General features: G+C 44.8%; 1 protein-coding gene across 1 annotated transcript; it reads right to left on the bottom strand.

Moving 5' to 3' along the window:
* Positions 1-1,595: 1,595 nt before the first annotated feature.
* LOC106843807 (cytochrome P450 2B4-like) lies at positions 1,596-15,005 on the bottom strand. Its single transcript, XM_014861010.3, has 9 exons — positions 14,783-15,005; positions 11,276-11,438; positions 11,001-11,150; positions 9,310-9,470; positions 7,636-7,812; positions 6,974-7,115; positions 5,495-5,682; positions 5,185-5,326; positions 1,596-2,412 (listed from the first exon to the last, which is right to left on the bottom strand). The coding sequence occupies exons 1-9, from the start codon at positions 14,951-14,953 to the stop codon at positions 2,222-2,224; spliced, it is 1,485 nt and encodes a 494-aa protein (XP_014716496.1). The 5' UTR covers positions 14,954-15,005; the 3' UTR covers positions 1,596-2,221.
* Between the last annotated feature and the right edge of the window lie 3,767 nt (positions 15,006-18,772).

The following is an 18,772-nucleotide window of genomic DNA, read 5'->3' as shown; positions in this document are numbered from 1 at the left end:
GTATCAATGTTACAACACTGAGTAAAGAAAAATATAAATAGCTTGAATATTAAGATTAATACAAGAATTCCAAGAAGTAAGAAAAATAAATCGTAATCTGAATCGCAGGAGGGAACCAATACCTGCAAGGAGGCAACTAAATCAATCAAGACTGAGTGAGGGGTCGTATAGGGCATTCACCTGTCTTTTCACATGTTTCCACAGAGATGACACATTGGAAGATCCCCCAGGTATAAAGACACAACATTCAGTTTGCATTATAGCACATGTACCACCTTGAGATACAGTTCAAATATCTAAGGCCATTCTATTTTGAAAGACAGCCTTTCTCATTAAGCACATCTCAGTATTCAATAAAGCTATTCCTGTTTGACTATCCTTAAGAGCCTGCTGAGTAAATTTCATCAGGGCTTCTACATGTGGTATGAACTCTTCTAATCCTGTGGAGAACAAATATAACTGTCAGGTGGTAAAACCAATGGAACACTGACTGAGTCCATGTGGCCTTAAGGAGAGGAAGATTGCCAACAGTTGTTAATTTAGGGTGAGTCCTTCGTGACTCTAAGGGAGCCCTAGGGTTCAGTGTCCTAGCCATCCAAAGCCAAGGCCAAAGATTTGTTCCAGAAGATCATTGAGTTCCAATGGGTGCCACCCAATAAGTGTCTGGCCTTCAAGACCAGCCTGTTCCAAACCAATCACTTCTCTTGAAGAATGACAGTACTTTGACATGGCTCCAGGGATATTAATCCCACGTTTCTGGTACAGTTAGGTAAGTTTTGTTTGGAATAGTTTCTCTCTTCCAGAATAAAGGTGCTGATGTACTTAAAGACCCATAACTAGAAGTGAATCAAACAAATCCATGTCAGATTAGGGTGAAACATCCCACAATTCTTGTTGTAGAATCCAATTTCGTTTGTTTCGTGGCAAAGTTTTGGGATAATTGAATAGTTTGAGCAACAGGAATGAAAGAACCCTGTCCTGTACCACTAATAGCATTGGCTCTTAGCAAGGTTTCAGGGTCATAATTAGTGATATCAGATGAACTGTGAACGTTGGAAGTCGACTTCTCTATCATAGTAAATTATTTTAGAGCTTTGCAATCTGTATCTTGAAAGGGAGAAACCCACCAAGGTAACCCAGATGTACTAGAAAGGGGAAGTTGGCCACATAGCCTACCATTGGACTGATTAATATGTGAAGCAAAGGAATGAGCCCATTGTAAGAAGATATTGCCATCAGAGGCCCATTCAGATATGGATTGAATAAACAAACATGGTATCAGAAAAACCTTAAATGACATTCTGGTAATCAACTAACAGGTTTTGCATTTCAAACATGCTGAGTGAAAGAGGCCAGACACAAAAGATTGTGTGATTCCATTTATATGAAATATCCAGAATAGGCAAGTCCACAGAGATAGAAAGCAGACTGGTGTTTGCCAGGGACTGAGGGGAAGGAGGGATGAGGAGTGACTGCTAATTGGAATGGGGTTTTATCCTGGGTGATGAAAACGTTTGGAACTAGATAGTGGTGGTGCCTGCACAACATTGTGAATGAACCAAGTGCCACTGAATTATACACTTTAAAATAGTTAATTTTATGCTATGTCAATTTCATTTTAATTAAAAAAAACATATTTAGGGAGAAGGAGCTGTGGGGAAGAGTTTGAATTCTAGAGCCAGGCAGATAGAATGTGAATTGTGCTCCTCCAGTCACTAGCCATGTGACCTGAGAAAGACCTCAGACAACTGATGCCACGTTCCACCCTCTGTTGACTCATCTGTAAAATGGGCATGGTCATTGTACCCACCAAAGGGGCTAAAGGGAGGAGGATTTTAGTGTGGGCAGGTAGGTACGGGTCGTGGAACACAAGGAGTTGATTAGTGGAGGATTAGCTGTCCTGAGGAAGGGAGAAGTCACTGAGCCAGGTTTCCTGAGCCAGGTTTCCCCTTTTAGCTCCCATCTCTATATATACACTACTTCTGGCATTCTATTAAAGAGGAAAGGAAAACATCTCCTTGATTCTTTAGAAGAGGTATGGCATGATGGGAAGAGGTAAGACTAAAGAGGAGAGTTGCCCGTTGAGGTGGCAACTAAGAAGGGGGAAGGATACAGGCTTGCAGTCAGTCTCTCAGAGGGAAGAAGACATGAAGAAAGTCTTGGGCCACTCTCTGCAGAGGTGAGGATACTTCATGACCCTGGAATCCTTCAATCCCCTTCCTTAGCCCCCTCGACGGGGCAGGAAGCTGATCTGGTATATTGGGGGTATTCTGCCCACACCACTTTCCCGGGGTGTGAGGTCAATGTCTTCAGGGGCAGCGGGGCTGGCCACGGAGAAGTTCTGAAGGATGGTGGTGAAGAAGAGGAATAATTCGGTGCGAGCGATGCCTTCTCCAAGACAAGTGCGTTTCCCTGTGGGCACAGAGGATCAGCAATGTGGGAACGCAGCAGCTGCAAATTCTTTTCCCTGTCATATCCCAAAGCCCAGAAAACTGTGTCCATTGCTACAGATTAGTATGAGATTAGCCTTTAATCTGCAGTTCAGAATGGATTTTTAGGGAGTTCCCAAACCCTGTGAAGCCAGATGCAAATCTTTGGTGTATGTGCCTTGCACATTTTTCCAGAAGAGAGTTTGTAGCTTCTGTTAGCTTTCCAAAGGGTTCAGTGGCCTTACAGAGCATAGGAACCCACTTCTGGTTGGATATGTGCGTGTGTGTGCCTGTGTTTGTGTGTGCCTGTCTGTGTGCCTCCACACATAGCTGTGTGCATATTTCTGACATAACATTTTTAATGTCCTTCATTTCTAATATGGGGGAGAATGGTACCTATCTCATGGGGCTGCTATGAGGTTAAAGAAGTTAATATTTGTATGAATCCTTAGAATTCTATTCTGGCCCCTATTTGGGATCCTATGAATGTAGTTGGTGCTTTGTGTTTCTTTCTGGGTGTGTCTGCTGGGGAGTGTGTGTGTCTCTGGCACAGCATGAGTTGATCTATCTCTGGGATGTCTTCTTGTCTCAGCCTGAGAACCATGCCCTTCAAGAGTTCTGAAAAATCCCCAGAGTGCACATAAAATGGTGAATGAGACTGATGCACTTGAGAGGGGAGTCAATGGCTCCAATCAGACTCTCAGAGGTGTATGGACCACCCTCCCAATAAGTTATAAACCATGGGCTTTTAGAGAAATGAGGACAAAGGGCCCCAAAAACTCAAGCAGAGGCACTGAGAGCCTCCTTCTTGATCTCTGTGGGTCATCATCTGCAAGCTGATAACCTTGGAAGGTCATGTCAATGATGGGTTTCTAGGCGTTTGCTAGACCTTTCAGATAGATAGATGTTGTGCCTATGTGGAACTATCTGAGGAAGCTCCGCATATTTCTGGTGTACCCAGATGTTAGGAGACATGAGCTCAGAGATGCTTGGGCCAGGGGTGTGGGCTGGTTCTTCTCCTGTAACAGGTTCTGTAACCCAACTCTTTCCAGAACAGCATGATGCCTGTTATCTCCCTCCCACCCCATCCTCCCCATCCCTGGGGCCGTCCATTTGGACACACGTTAGTATCCCTTTGTCTCTAATAGCTTTTTGGCTGAGCTCGTCTCTTTTTGTGGCTATGGCAGTCTGCCTCCTTCTTTTTCTCTCTGTAAACCTCCTGTCAGTTACTGTTTGCCTGTCTCACTTCTCTTTGTCTCCTCTTTTTCTGCTCTCTTCTGCTTGTTTACCTCTCTGTCTCTGTCTATTTGGATCTGATTCTGTTTGCAACTCTCTCTGTCTCACTTGTCATCTCCCTCTACAGATCCCTTTCCTCTCCTATTTCTTCTTTGCTTATGTCACTCTTTTTTCTCTCTTCTGTTTTTCTCCCTCTCATTCCCCCTTTCCTTCCTCCTATCTCATCATCCTCCCTCCTTCTTCTCCTTCTCTCTTTCTCCTCTCCTCCCTTTCTTGTCTCATGTTCACTCATTGTCTTTATCCACCACTGTCTCCCCTGTCTCTATATCCCTCTGCAATTCTTTCTGTTCTCACTCACTCTATCCTTCTCCGTCTGTCTCTGTCCTTATTTCTCCACCTCTCTGTCTCTCTCTAAACATAGGGCAGGACTATTAAACGGAGGAATTGACACTCATCCCAGCACATAGCCCCCATCTCTCACTACAGATGAAATGAAGGGGGAGGCAATTGCACTGGACAGATCCAGGGCCCTGGGTCACTGAAATCACTGATGGAAGTCAAGACTAGGGGCCATTTTCTGGGGTCTTCCTTTCTACTAAATGAAGAGGACTCTGAGACTAGAGGTTTTCTCTGGATGGGGCTAAAGTGCAGAGAAAAGGGATGAAAGACACTTTAGAGCATGTCTAGATCCTCCCTGGCTCCCCATTGCCAGCAGGATAAATCCAAACTCCCCGAAACACTCAAGTCCTTCCAGCTGAGCTCTTCATCGTTATCCCCTTCTTGAATCTACACCCCAGGCTACTCCGGTTCTTCTAGTTTCTCAATGCAGCATGCTGCCTCCATCTTCAGGCTCTGCCCTTGCTGTTTCCTCTACATGTAACACTCTCCAGTGGGCGGTTGATGCTCACTCATGAAGTCTTCACGTAGAAACCAGTGCTTCAGGTAAACTTTTCCTCACCAACCTACCGAGAGTCATCAGGACTCCCTATTTTCTGCTCCCAAAGACGCTTTAGAGCACTTATCACAATTACGATTAATTATAAGAATAGTAATTGCACCTGTGAGCTCTTACTTTTTGTCAAGCCATTATAATCACATTCCAAGCATCAATTCATTTAGTTAGTTATTATTTTGTGACCATATGATGAATGCCCATCTCCGCAGCTGGACCATAAGTTTCTAGAGGCTGGCACTCTGTCTCTATGTGACTTGTCCAGTGTATTATCTTTGGCCCCCAACAGAGCACTGAGCTCAGAGTAATTCCCAACCGATGTTTTATACCTGAAGATGTGGAGATGTTATCATACCTGCCCAGGGTTCAGCTTGCCAAGATGTGCCTTTGGGACATGATATCACTTCTCAAGCCCCCTCGAGTAGTGAAGATGGAATGGATTAATGTAGGTAAAGAAACTGGTATATACTCACTGCTCAATAAATAAAGGCTTTTCCTTGATAGTCTCAAAGAGGGGATGGCACCTGTTCTCTGGTGTCTGGTAAAGGAAGTGTGGCTCCAGCTTACCTGTGGAGAAGGGGATAAAAGCTTCATTCTTCTTCAGTGCCCCACTGGCATCCAGAAAGCGGTCAGGGTTGAAGGCGTCTGGTTTCTCAAAGTAACGTGGGTCATGGAGAGCAGAGCTCAGGATGGGATATACTTCAGTGCCCTGAGGGAGGGTCACAAGGTCAAAGATACTGCTGTTCCCTTCCCCACTACACCCCTAAAGACAAAACAGGAGGGCTCGAGTGATAAAACCAACGGGAGGTCAAGTTTGCAGATCAAGAGAACCCAGGATGCCCACCCAGAACAGATGTGGGGGACACACTGGCCTCACCTTGGGGATGATGTACCCTCGGAAGTGAGTGTCGTTGGTGACAACGTGGGGCACCCCAAGGGGGAGGAGGTCTGAGAATCTCTGAATTTCATGGATGACTGCATCAGTGTATGGCATTTTGGTGCGGTCATCAAGGGCTGGAGGGCGTTGTGAGCCAATCACCAGATCAATCTCCTTGTGGACTCTCTCTGCACAGAAGAGTGGGACCAGTGAACTTCCTTTCAAAGAGGCATTTCAGCAGGGTCACTGCTCTATGGGCCAACGAACCAGGATATGCCTCTAGTAAAGGGTTAGATATTAGATTTTGACACTCATTGGAGCAACCAGCTTATAATGGGAGGAGGGAGGAAGCAACAAGAATTCTCACCTGTTAAGATCTAAGGAATGTTATGCATTCTTTCCCCACATTCTAAGGTAAACACAGACACACACATACCCATGTGGGCCATCTTTTGCATAGAATTTCAGATTAACAACACTAGGCTATGGGCCTATCAGCATTCTCCAAGATGAGCAGAAAAAGGAACAAATATTTATTGTGTATGTATCATAGCTGAGGCGCTGTGCTAGGTCCTCAGGAATTTAACAGCAAAATAGATAAATAGGTTAACCCATGAACAAGTGGATAAATAAACGAATACAGCAATCAATCAATTAACGAGTGAATCAATTCATCAATGGAAAGATTGAGGAATAGAAGAACATTAACGAATGTAGTACGTATTTACTTATCAATCAACAGATGAATTAGAGAATCCTTAATTAATATATATTCCATAGACAGATAAATCACATGAATGGGTCCATGGCCAGATTTATGGAGGAATAAGTGAATGAATAAATTAGAGAGGTAATGAGTAAATAAAGGAATACATGGATGATGGATTGAATGATAGATGGGTAAGTCAAGGATGAATAAGTGAGTGAATTATTCAGTGGATAAATGAAGGAATAGATGGATGAACGATGAATTGACCGACTGATTGATGGAAGGATTAGGGAATGAGACCTAGCTCATAGAAGGAGAGATGGATACATGAATGTATCAATGAGCCAATGAATCAAGGAAAAATAGTTCATTCAATTAATCACTGTTCCAGAAGATCACCAGAGGAATCAATTAATCCAAATAAAGAATGGAAGTGTATGCTTTTGGATAAATCACAGACGAAAGAATCTGAGGATGCAGGTTAATGAGTAAAAGTGCATACAGATGAATAGATGGATACATGTTGGATGGATGGATGGATGGATGAGTTGATCTTTAAGTGATCAGAGAAATCAGTGGGAGAACAGATTGACAGATTCTTCATTCATCCATACACCAATAGGGCTGGCTTAGTTGGGGCCTCCTTCAAAACCTTCAGTGCTCCAGGTATAAGAGAGGAAAGTGTCCTGTCTCATTCAGGAAGGACCCCTAGCCTCACTTCTGCAGTTCCAAAAGCGGTCCCATTTATTGACTGTTCTCAGCCCACCCACCTGTGATGTGGGGGTATTTGAGCATGAGCAGGAATCCATAGCGGAGTGTCGTGCTAGTGGTCTCAGTGCCAGCGAAGAAGAGTGAGAGCACAGTGATGATGAGGTTTTGCTGGTGGAACTCGGTGTTGGGGTCAGACTTCTCCTGGGTCCAAGGAGTAGGGCTCATGTCAGGGAGGCTGGAACCTCGTGGCACAATGTCTCTCTAGGTGCCCTCCACCTGTTTCTGGGTCTCTCACACCCCCTGGCTCATTTTACATTTCTCTATCCTCTGCATGCCAAACCATATATCTCTATTTCTGTCTCTCTCCATCTCTCTCCACTCTGTCTGGCTCTGTTTCAATCTCTCTCTCCATCTCTTTGCTGTGTTTGTCTCTCTTCTTCTCTCAGAATCTTTCTGCCTCTGTGGGTCTTTTCGCCTGTTGCTGTATTTTTCCCTTTGTTCTGTATTTCCAGTATCTCTCTTTCTCTCTTCTCCCTACTTTCTCCTTCCTTTCCTCTCCCACTCCGTTCCTTCTGGCAACTCCCTTCCCTATTCCTAATCTCCCCTCTTCATCCTCTGGTCTTCCCTCCCCCTCTTCCCCACTCTTTACCCCTTTCCCCTCCCTTCCTCTTACCCCCAAATTTTCCTCCCTCCCCTCCAACACCCCTCTCCCAAACCGCACTTTGTCCATGCGGAGCAGGTAGGTATCAATGAGGTCTCGGGGATTGCTGGGGTCCAAGGTTTTGCGGTGCTCCTCCACACTGTGGCCAATGAAGGCATTGATTTCCATCAGATTTCTGTAGACCTGCCTGTGTGTGCCAGGAAAGTGCTTCAGGAAGTCAGAGAAGAGCTGGAACACCTGAGGAGAGAAGGGGCTGTGAGGTCCTCCTGGGGCTGAGAGAGCTGGTCACTGGGAAGGGCAGACTTGCTGGGCCCTAATACCTCACAAGGGGAATCTCTGTCTCTGTCTCTGTGTATCTCTGTCTCTGTCTCATTCTCTCTTCCTCTCTCTTCCTGTATCTGAGTCCCTTGCTCACTGATTCTATGTCTCCTTTGATCTGTTATTCTCACATTTTTCTCTTTCTACCTCTTCCTCTCTCATCCTCACATCTTTTGGTTGGTCTCTGCCCCAACTCTCCATCTCTCCTTTCCATATCTTCGTATGTCTGTGTGCCTCTCCTTCTTATATTTCTGGGCTTCTCTTGCCTACCTCAGCACTGTATCTGTTTTGCCCAAATGTCTATCTGACTCTTTCTACCTTGTGCATTTCCCTTGCTATGTCAGGCATTGATAACATAATGTTTACACAAGGTGAACCTGCTGATGACTTAGACTATTTATTTATCTTGGAGCATATTTGTATTTTTTGTCTCATGATAAATGTAATACCTAACTTGTTGCAAGTAATTTCAAAAAATGCAGAAATGTATGAATATAAAATTGCTTCTTAATCCCTCCCTCAATAGATAACCACTGTTAACTTTCTGGTGGGTCTCCCTCTAGAATTTTCTCTCTCCACATTTCTCTAAGGGAGTAGAATATTGAAACCACCTGTTGGGCTTGTCACAAATACCTACCCTGGGCCCCATTCCAGATTCATAACAGTCCTATCTGTGAATCTGATATACATCTAATGAATAATGATAGCCAGGCATACTGTTCTGCTGTTTCATGTTTTTAACTTAATATAGAATAGGGGTATTTCCAGATTAGTGAAGAAAAGAGACTTTATTATATTGTTTTAAAAGAGAAGCATATATCTTTATAATCTGGGAGAATTTTTAATAAACAGAAAGAAGGGGGAGAAATGGGGAAAATGAAGAAATGCAGTTTCTTATTTTCATGTATTGTTGAGTTTCTTTAAGTGAGGGTCTTTGACAAAGACAGAGGCAAAGATTAGAGGAAGCAGAGACAGAAGAGTAGAGAGCCTGAATGTCTGATTTGCTCTCTCTCTCTCTCACAAACAAACACATACACACACCTCGTGGCACAATGTCTCTCTAGGTGCCCTCCACCTGTTTCTGGGTCTCTCACACCCCCTGGCTCATTTTACATTTCTCTATCCTCTGCATGCCAAGCCATATATCTCCACCCTTATTTGTCTTGTTTTCTCTCTGTCTTCTCTCTTCCAGGACCTCATTCCTTAGTCTCTGACTCTATTTTGACCACACCCAACACTCCCCTTTCTTGTAGTCTCAGTCATCTTCCCCTCCTAGTCTCAGTGTCTCTGTCTCTCCCTATTGTGTCTGCTCTTCTTCCAGCCTTAAGCTGCATTTCTGGCCCCCAAAGCAGATCACCCCTTAGCCCAGCCTTGCATGCTCCCGTTGTCCCCATTGTCCTTCACTCTCTCCCTGACCTGACTGGAGAAGGAGCTCATGAGCGCAAAGGTCTGGTAGAACAAGTCCAGGAGCCGCAGGAACTCAGGATCTCTGTAGGAGAAGCGTTTCCCAAAGACAATGGAGCAGATGATGTTGGCGGTGATGGCATGGAAGAAGAAGGTGGGATCCTGGAGGGCTCCTAGTGGGAAGAGGTGCAGGTCATTGGACGGAGAGTCAAATGCCTAGAGAGCATTTGACTGCTGCCCCAGTTCTGTGTGTCTGTCCTTCATTGCTCAGTAATGATGAAGAAAATGGGATCAGGAAGAGCCAACACTCACTAGCCCATATTATGCCAGCCCCTATTGTAAGCGCTTAACATATTGTTTTATTTAATTCTTGCCACAACCATGTGAGGAACGTGCAATTCTGTTATTATCCCCATTTCATAGACGTGTGACAGAGAGGTATGTCATTTGATCAAGGTTACCCAGCCACTCATCACGGTGGCCAGTACTCAGATCCAGGCCGCCCAGCTACAGGGCTGTGTAGTTGGTCCCCATTCAGGCTCCAGCTCTGACTCTGGCAGCAGGTATAAGAGTTCAGTCCCAGGGGCAGGGGTGGTGCAGAGCAAGTGTTCAATCAATCACAGGTACAAATTAAAAAGCTCTGCTCTCCATGTCCCCTATCTGTCATTCCCCCTTCATCTCTTCCCTCTGCCTCTTGGGCTCTGGTCTTCTGGAATCGTTCTGCCCTTGTTAGTTGATGTCTGTCAACCCTTGGCTTGGCCCTGTTAGATGGAGGGTGGGCTGCAAGCCCAGGGACATCATGTAGGTGCAGACTCTCCCTCTGGGTCTCACCCATCCATCCTCTCTTATTCCCCTGCAGACCCTTTCCTGACCCCGTCTGTCTGCCTCTCTAACTTTCTCTGCCTCTCCAAGCCTCTTCCACTCTCTTGTCTCTGCATGACTCTCCTGGTCTTGGTCCCTTCATCTCTGCTTCTGTCTCCTTGTCTGTTTCTCTGTGTCACTGTGTTTCTTTCTGTCTTCCTTCTCAGCCTTCTGTCCCTATTCTGCTGTTGCTCCCAGTGACTCTGCCTCTGCCTCTCCCTCCCAATCTCCACATTTATGGAGGTTTATCACACATTTATCGCACATTGTTAAGAAAGGACCCTGTCGCCTTTGTGTCTCATAAACACTTGTTCATGGAAAGTCCAATGACAACCGGAAGTGCTTCTTTCATGCCCATCCAGCTGCCTGAGAGCAGCATACGCCCCTGCCTCTTTGCTCACTACCAGCTCATCAGCAGTTCAACTACAGAAAGGAAAACTCAGTTTGTCATTTTCAAAATGTCTATAATTTCCCTTTTCTCTCTCTGCTTTTTTTAGGTAAACCATACTTTTGCCTTTGATAGATACTGTTAATCCATGCGTTGGTTTCCCTGAACACATGTAAATAGCGTGCTAATATCTTAGTCTGTGTCTTTCGATTATTCTTGACACTTCAAACCCCGCATCTCTTCTGGCTCCCCATGTCCCTCTCCTGCTCGTCTCTGTCCCTCTCCATGCTCCTCTCTCTGTCCCTGTCCTCAGTCTTATGGTCTCTCAGGCTCTGTCTTCCTCTGTCTGCCTCGCCCTCTCTTTCTGTGTCTACCCCTCAGTCTTTCTGTTGCTCTCACTCCACACCTCTCCTGATTCCATGTCCTTCTTTCCTGTCCATCCCCTGAGGCTCACCCTTGGTATTCCGCAGCTCCTCCATCAGAAACTGAGCCTCCTCCTGAATCCGCTCCTCCACACTCCGCTTTCCCATCCCGAAGTTCTTCATGGTGGCCAGGGAGAATCGTCGAAGGGTCTTCCAACGTTCTCCATTGGCAAAGACCACACCTGGGGGTGAAGAATTTGGAGGGAGACTCTGTATCCCTCTCCACTCCTTACGCTCTCTTCCCCGACTCACCTCCCCAATCCCCATCCTCCATTCTGCCCCCACTCAGTGCTTCTGAGGTCCTTACCATACCCCTGGAAGACTTGGTCAATGACAGCGATTTTCCCCCGGCCAGAGAATGCTTCAGCTTGGTCCACCAGGGCCTCCCGGATGACCTCTGTCCCCCACAGCATGATTGTAGGCCTTGGCCCCAGGTACACCGTGAAGACATCCCCATATTTCTCTTGAAGCTGCCAAGCATACCCAGCCCCAGGGTTGCCGTTAGTCAGTGTGTCCCTCTGTGGCCAACCATGTTGTTAAACCATTAAAACACTTACATTTGATTGATAAGTAGCTGCTGCCCCAAGACCCTCCACCCCAGGACCCAGCAACTAAAAGATTAACCCATCACCCACACACGGTCCATGTGATTGGTGCCCTAAGCAGTAGAGATGGTCGAATATTTCTAATATGGCCCTTGCACATACCCTTGAGTTTAGACAGATCTCCCTGGCATTGCAACTAAAGAATCACCCTTCTTGTGACTCAACTTCAACCTGCTCTCTGCCTCCTGACATTTTCCCTAGAGAACTAATCTGAACTCCCTGCTTGGTAGACATGAAGGGAAAGTGATGGCCCTCTGGGGGTGATCACGATATTTGAAAAGTCATCTACCAGTGCACCCCTTGGGAAACTCCTTGGCTGTACTTACTGAGGCTGAACACAAGTATACTCAGTGACTCAGTGACTACACTCTCAATAAAATGCCCAACAAAAATGTGTATGTGGATTCACCAAAAATTGAAGAAGGAGATTCATAGAAGCCTTATAAATGAAATGCTAGCACCATTGATACAGAATAAAGTGTAATGATGTAATCATGCCGTGGAATACTATGCAGCAAATGAAAAGGAAGAAACCGCTGCTACACCTAACAACATGAATGAAACTCACAGATATAATGTTGAGTGAGAGCAACTAGACAGAAAAGAGGCCATAAGTCATGATTCTATTTAGATCCAGTTCAGTAAAATAACATGAACCTATGGTGTCAGGATGGTAAGAGGGTAGTGCCTGGAAGGCGACGTGAAGGCGTTTCTGGGGACAGGCTGTGTTGTTGCTTATCTTCTCATCAATTACATGAGGATGCTGGTTTGGGAAAATTCACTGACTGCACACTTATGATTTGTGTTTTTTAGGGTGATGTTCAACTTCAATAAAAAGTTGACTTGAAATCATAAAAAGATTACGTTTACTTTAAACTTACTCACATTGGTCTCTGCAAAGCCTCCTCATGGGTCTCCCTACTTCCATTCCTGTCCCCTCTACAATCATTTCACCACCAACCAACCCCATCCTAGCCCACCCCAAAGCCAGACTAATCCCGTTAAAATGTAAATTAGTTAATATCCCTAACCTGCTCCAAGCCCTCCAGAGCTCCCACTGCACTGAGAAGAAGACCTGAAGTCTCCATTGTGGACCACATGACCCTACATAACGCTGCCCCGTCACCCCTCTGACTTCTCCTCCCACTCAACCCTTCCATCATTCACATCCAGCCTCTGTGTTGTCCCCCAAACATGCTGAGCTTGCCCCTGTTTCAGAGTTCTTGCATTGACACCTGTCTCTCTCTTGTGCCTTCCACCTGCACCTTTCAGAGTCTCTGCTGAGAAACAAAGCGAGACGGAGCCTTTCACTCACCACTCAATCTAAAGTAGCTCCCAGCACTTTCTAAAATGTCACTCTGCTTTATTTTAATCATAGCTCTTGTCTGCTTAATATTTCCTTATTTGTTTATTTTGTATGCCCTGTCCAGTGACACATCATCCATGCCTAAAAATATTCCCCAGCAAACAGAATGTGCCAGTAAATTGTGACTGCACAAGTGATTAAATGAGTGGAACAAAGTAGCTGTCATTTAAATTACTATACACCAAGGTCTATGCAATATTTCTTTTAATCCTTACAACAATGTTTGGAGGCATGTATTCTTGTGCTCACCATCTCATTTTACAGAAGAGGAAGCCAAGGGTAAGAGTTGAGTAATATTCAGGGGTTGAATCTGGAACACGAACCCATGTTTGTCTGACTCCAGAAGGACTTGGGAGCATATGGGGGAATGGAGGTGGAGCAGTGCCATCTCCCAAACCTGTCTCATAATGACACCCACTAGCCCATGCCCTCTTCCCTCCTCCTCTCTCTCCGTCTCTCTCTTCCTCTCTTTCTCCCTCTCTGTCTTCCCTCTCTCTGTCTTTCTCTCTCTCTCTCTCCACAAAGATTCAATACTAACGGAAGATCAGGGAGAGCTTGAGGATCCTCGAAGGGTCTATGGAAGAGCTTTAGGGGGTCTGCAACTCTCAAAATTTTATGCTAAATGTGTATGGATCATTGTAGGGGAGGGAGCCCACGGCTTTAATCAAATTCCCAAAGGATTTAGTGATCCCGAAATTGTTAGGCGGCTTCAGTCCATGACAGCATTGGAGAAGAAGAGAATTCCATCCTGGACCCAGGTGCCCCTCAGAGAAGTCCCAGCTGGGTGACTGTGGACAGTGCCCTCCGCAGGGTGAGCTTCACTGTCTATACCTCTAAGATGGAGATAGCTTCTCTCCCAGCCCTCTTCTTGTAACCAAGACCTGATGAAGTCCCATGACAATACAGATAAATGCTGGCCACACAATGCTGAAAGAAAAAACTAAGTCGAGGAATTTACACAAAAGCATGTGAAATAATATGTGAAATATACATATTCATATATATATATATGAAATAATATGTGAAAGTGAAATAATATGTGACTCTTGTGATAGAGTGAAGTCAATGAAAGTGAAATAATATGCACTTGGAGCCTCCACATCTGTGATAAAATGTTCTCTATTAAAAGCAAAGCGATGACAAGCCCACGATTCAGGAGTGTGTTTGCCATAGTGAGGGAAAGTGGACAGAGAAGCACAGGGCAGGTGGAAGTGACTGCCAGTGCTCTACTTCTCTGTTGGATAGGGGGTTCATGGCTGTGGATTACATTATTAATAACTAAATAGATCATGAAAGCTGAAATCATGCCTGGGAAGCAGGGATACAGAGCCTAGTAAATACTCCACAGTGTCAGCTACTATTACATTGCATTAATGTTCATTATTCTAATCACTCTCTCCATGGTCTTCTGTCTTGCTCTCCCTCCTGCCTCCTCCTCGTCCTGGCACTACCATGAGCCAGTCTTTGCTGTCCTTTGTTTGCAGAGGAGAAACCTACTTATTTGTTGTCACTGCCACTTTTTCTGTCTCTTCAAGTGGTGCGCAGTCACCCAGGAACACGACAGAGGGTGGCAGAAGAGGGTGAAATTCCACAGGTGTGTTTCACACACAGACATTTCTTCATGCCCAATTGCCTGCTCCAGGGGCAGTGCCCATGCACTTCCAGTGGAGCAAGGACATCTCTGACTGATCAGATCCACCATGCACAGCTCCATGCCCCTTACTCACCAACCTTTATGCATCCCACCCCTGAGCCTGGAAGGATGCCTCACTCCTTCTGGGGAATGATCTCCCCATACAGAGGTAGGGAGCCCCTCTCAAACTCCATCCATCTGTATTCTCACCTTTATGAAGGATTTGAGTAGGCCTCTTCTGTCCATCTGCAGAAGGTTCCCCAAGAAGGGCAGAGGACGGGGTCCTGGTGGGAGGCGGCCGTAGGCTTTTGGGTGGCCCCTGACCAGGAGAAGCAAGAGTCCCATGAGGAGAACAAGGAGGAGGAGCATGCTGAGCTCCATGGTCCCAGTCTGACTGCCTTCCACCCCGCTGCAGCCTTCTGCTGGGCCTTTTATCCTGAGCCTGCCTCCCCACCCAGTTACATAAGTTCCTCCATTCTCCACCTCCTCTCTCTTCATTGTCTGGGAGTGTCAACATTAGGGAGAGGAGATAAGGGACCCATAATTCCTGTTCTGGCAGACTGGTGACCTGATCATTCCCTACCTATGCACTCCGTCCTTAGATGTTGGCAGAGAGGCGAAGTTCCACATGAGTGTTTGTGTGTGTGTGCGTGTGTGTGTGTTTATATTTCTCGGTATGGGTGAGCATGCACTGTCGACTTGTTTTGGCCATGTTTGTGTATTTAGGCTTGCATGCATTTATCTGTGCCTGCTTGCATCTGTGTGTGCTTGCATGGTTTTCATATGTGAAAGGGTGTTTGTATTTATGTGAATGAGTTGACGTGTGTCTCTTTATAAGTGTGCATGTGTTTACATTCATATTTTTGCATATATGTGGACTTATATGTATTTATATGTTTCCATACCTGAAGATGTGTTTTTATTTGCGTGGTGTTCATGGTATATGTCCCTGTATGTCAGTCTGAGTGTGCTTCTATGTTTGTACATCAACCGGTCCTTGTATTTAAAGAGCCTACAGACCCGCAGGGTCTATCTCTGCAGTCCCCCTTCCTTCATCCTCCCTTTTGTGAGAGCCACCAATGGGAGTGATGGGAGAAACAGAAGGAGGGGGGAGAGACACAGAAGCAGTGAGACTCAGAGTTGGAGGCAGTCAGGTGGAGAGAGACAGAGAGACACTGAGACCCGGCAGGGGGAGTGTTCAGCTCTTCTGGATGTCTTATTGTTCTGGTCAGTGCGAGGTGGTTCTCTCCCTGCCTCTGGCTCTGTCTTCACAGTGCAGGACTTTTCTCTGACATTCGCTGACAATCTGTTTGTACGTACCTCTCTCTTCTGCTATTTCTTTCTGTCTCAGTGTCTGTTTCCAACTTTAGACTCTGAGCTCCACAGTTCAGACTGTGTCAAGTTTGACTGACGTCTGCTGAGCTTCCATGTATCTCCATCAGGACTCTGAGATTGCCCAAACCCACCCTCTGACAGGCTCAGTCCATATTTACTGAATATGCGAATGAATGTGTGCATGTCCATCTGTCATGGCCTGGGCCTGGCTTTCCCCCGTCTCTGTCTCTCTCCTCCAAAAAAGAGTGGAGGGAGATGAGACAGCATCTTTCTTTCAATGTTAGGCAAAACCCTTGCTGGACCCAGGATTCTGACCCTGGCAGTTGAGTCATATTCCTCCAAACAGGGAGGAATGGAGGAGCAATCCTGACCTCTTGCATTCAGAGATGGAACCTGTACTTTCCTGACCTTGGAGAGCTGACACCATGGAATTTACTGAACCTAGGTACTGGCTCCTGCTGTGCTATGTGATCTGGCACTGAGCCTGGGTCCTCATTCCATCCTGGGAATCACTGCTGTGAATGGATGAAGTGCTTTACACAGAGTAACTCACTTATCCTCACCCTTTGAGGTAGGTATGGTTGCTATCCCCACTTTATAAACAGGGTAAGTGCAGCACAGAGAGGTTGAGATTATTACCCAAGGTCACATTGTTCGTTAGAACTGCATTGTCCAATATGGTAGACTCTCACCACTTGTGGCTGTTAAGCTCTGGAAATATGGCTAATAGGCCTAACTAAAACTAAAATTTAATTTAATTGCAAAATTGACACTCAATTCAGTTATTTGAAGACTTCTAAGTACATTCGGAACAATATTGGTATGTAAATCTCCTTTTTCAATTGTAACTTTCATGAAATCTCAATATAGATCAACTGTTTCTGAAAAAAATTTAGGCTCCCAGTTAGGATGTGCTATAACTGCAAAACAGACAACAGATTTAAAAGAATCTAATGAAAAAAGATATGGTGAGAGGCAGAGGCAGAACCAGAAAGAAACCCAGAGACAGGGAGAGGCCAAGAAATGGACAAGTGATGTCACACAGAAATGGAGGCAGACAAAGGGAAGGTGCAAGAGACAGAGAGAGAGAACAGGAGAGCAAGAACAAACCACAGGGACAGGGAACTGCAGGGGGTGAGGATAGGGCTGGCATCTGTGAAAAAGCTTGTTGTTATACGTGAAAGTGTATTTGTATTATTATTATTTTATTTTTAAAAGTTGGCTGAGGTATAATTGACATACAATTAACGGCATATATTTAAAGTGTACAACTGGGTCGATCTGACGCATTGTACACCTGTGAAACCATCACCACAATCAGGATAATGAACATATCGCTCACCCTGAAAGTCTCCTTGTGCCCTTCTGTAACTGGTCCCTTACCCCGTTACCAACCCCCTCCCCAGGCAATCGCTGATCTGCTGCTTGTCCCTACAGATTAGCTTCCATTTTCTAAACTTTATATAAGTGGAATCTCACATTATGTTCTCTTTTGCATCTGCCTTCTTCCACCCAGCATAATTATTTTGAAGTCTAATTGTTTTGAAGTCTGCGGCAGGCTGAGTAATGGCCTCCCAAATACGTCCACCTCCTAATCCCTATAACCTGTGAATGCGACCTTACATGGTAAAAGGAACTTTGTAATTAAATTAAAAGGAACTTTGGGATTAAATTAAGGCTCATCAAATGGTGAGATTGTCCATGTAGACCAAGGATGTAATCACAGGAATCCTTGTAAGAAAGAGGCAAGAAGTTCAAAGTGAACAGTAGGAGAACTGACGATGGAAAGCAAGAGGTTGTAGTGACATGAAGGGGCCCCGAGTAAAGGAATGAAGCTTCCAGATGGAATACAGCCCTGTCGACACCTTGACTTTAGCCCAGTGAGGTTGATTTTGGCCTCTGACCTCCAGAACTATAAGAGAATAAATTGTGTTGTTTCATGCCACTAAATTCGTGGTGATTTATTGCAGTACTGCTAAGAGACTAATATAAGTTTCACTCATGTTTTTGCAGATGTCACTCTCTCATCTCTTTTCATTGCTGAGAGTACTCCATTGTATGGACACTCCACTGTTTGATTATCTATGGATGTGTTGATGGCCATTTGGGTTGTTTCCAGTTTCGGGCTATTACAACTTTAGCTGCTTATGAATATTTGCATACTAGTGTTTGTATGTACATTTGCTTTCATTTATCTTGAGTAAATACCTATTTATGGACCAGTTAGGTCATATGATAAGTATATATATTTTATAAGAAACTGCCAACCTGTTTGCCAAAGTGGTTGTAAGATTTTACATTCCCAGTAGCTGCATATGAGAGTTCCAGTTGCTCCACATCCTTACCAACACTCAGGATTGTCAGTCTCTTTAATTTTAGCCTTTCTGATAGGTGTGTAGTGGTATCTTATTGTAATTTTCATTTTAATTTCCATAATGACAAATGGTGCTGAACATCTTTTCATGTGCCAATTTGTCCTATGTATGTCATCTTTGCTGAAGTGTCTGGTCAAAGCTTTTGTCCATTGTTTAAATTGGGTCGTTTGTTTTCTTACTATTGAGTTTTGAAAAGTCTTTATCCATTCTGAACACAAGGCCTTTGTCAGAGAGGTGATTTGTAAATATTTTCTCCCAATCCATGGCTTGTCTTCTTGTTCTCTTAACAGTTTCTTTGATAAGCAAATGTTTTCAATTCTGATAAAGTTCAACCTATCCTTGTTTTTATGGATTGCACTTTTAGTGTCATATCTCAAAAACGTTGCCCAAGCCAAGGTCACAGAGATTTGATCCTATGTCTTTTCCTAGAAGATTTTCAGTTTCAGGTTTTCCTTTTAGGTTTATGATAGATTTGTAGTCAATGTTTTGT

This window comes from Equus asinus, chromosome 26, assembly GCF_041296235.1.
Source record: "Equus asinus isolate D_3611 breed Donkey chromosome 26, EquAss-T2T_v2, whole genome shotgun sequence".
Taxonomy (NCBI): Eukaryota; Metazoa; Chordata; class Mammalia; order Perissodactyla; family Equidae; genus Equus; species Equus asinus.
The sequence above is the reverse complement of the archived record's forward strand: the minus strand, read 5'-3'. Positions and strand labels throughout refer to the sequence as shown.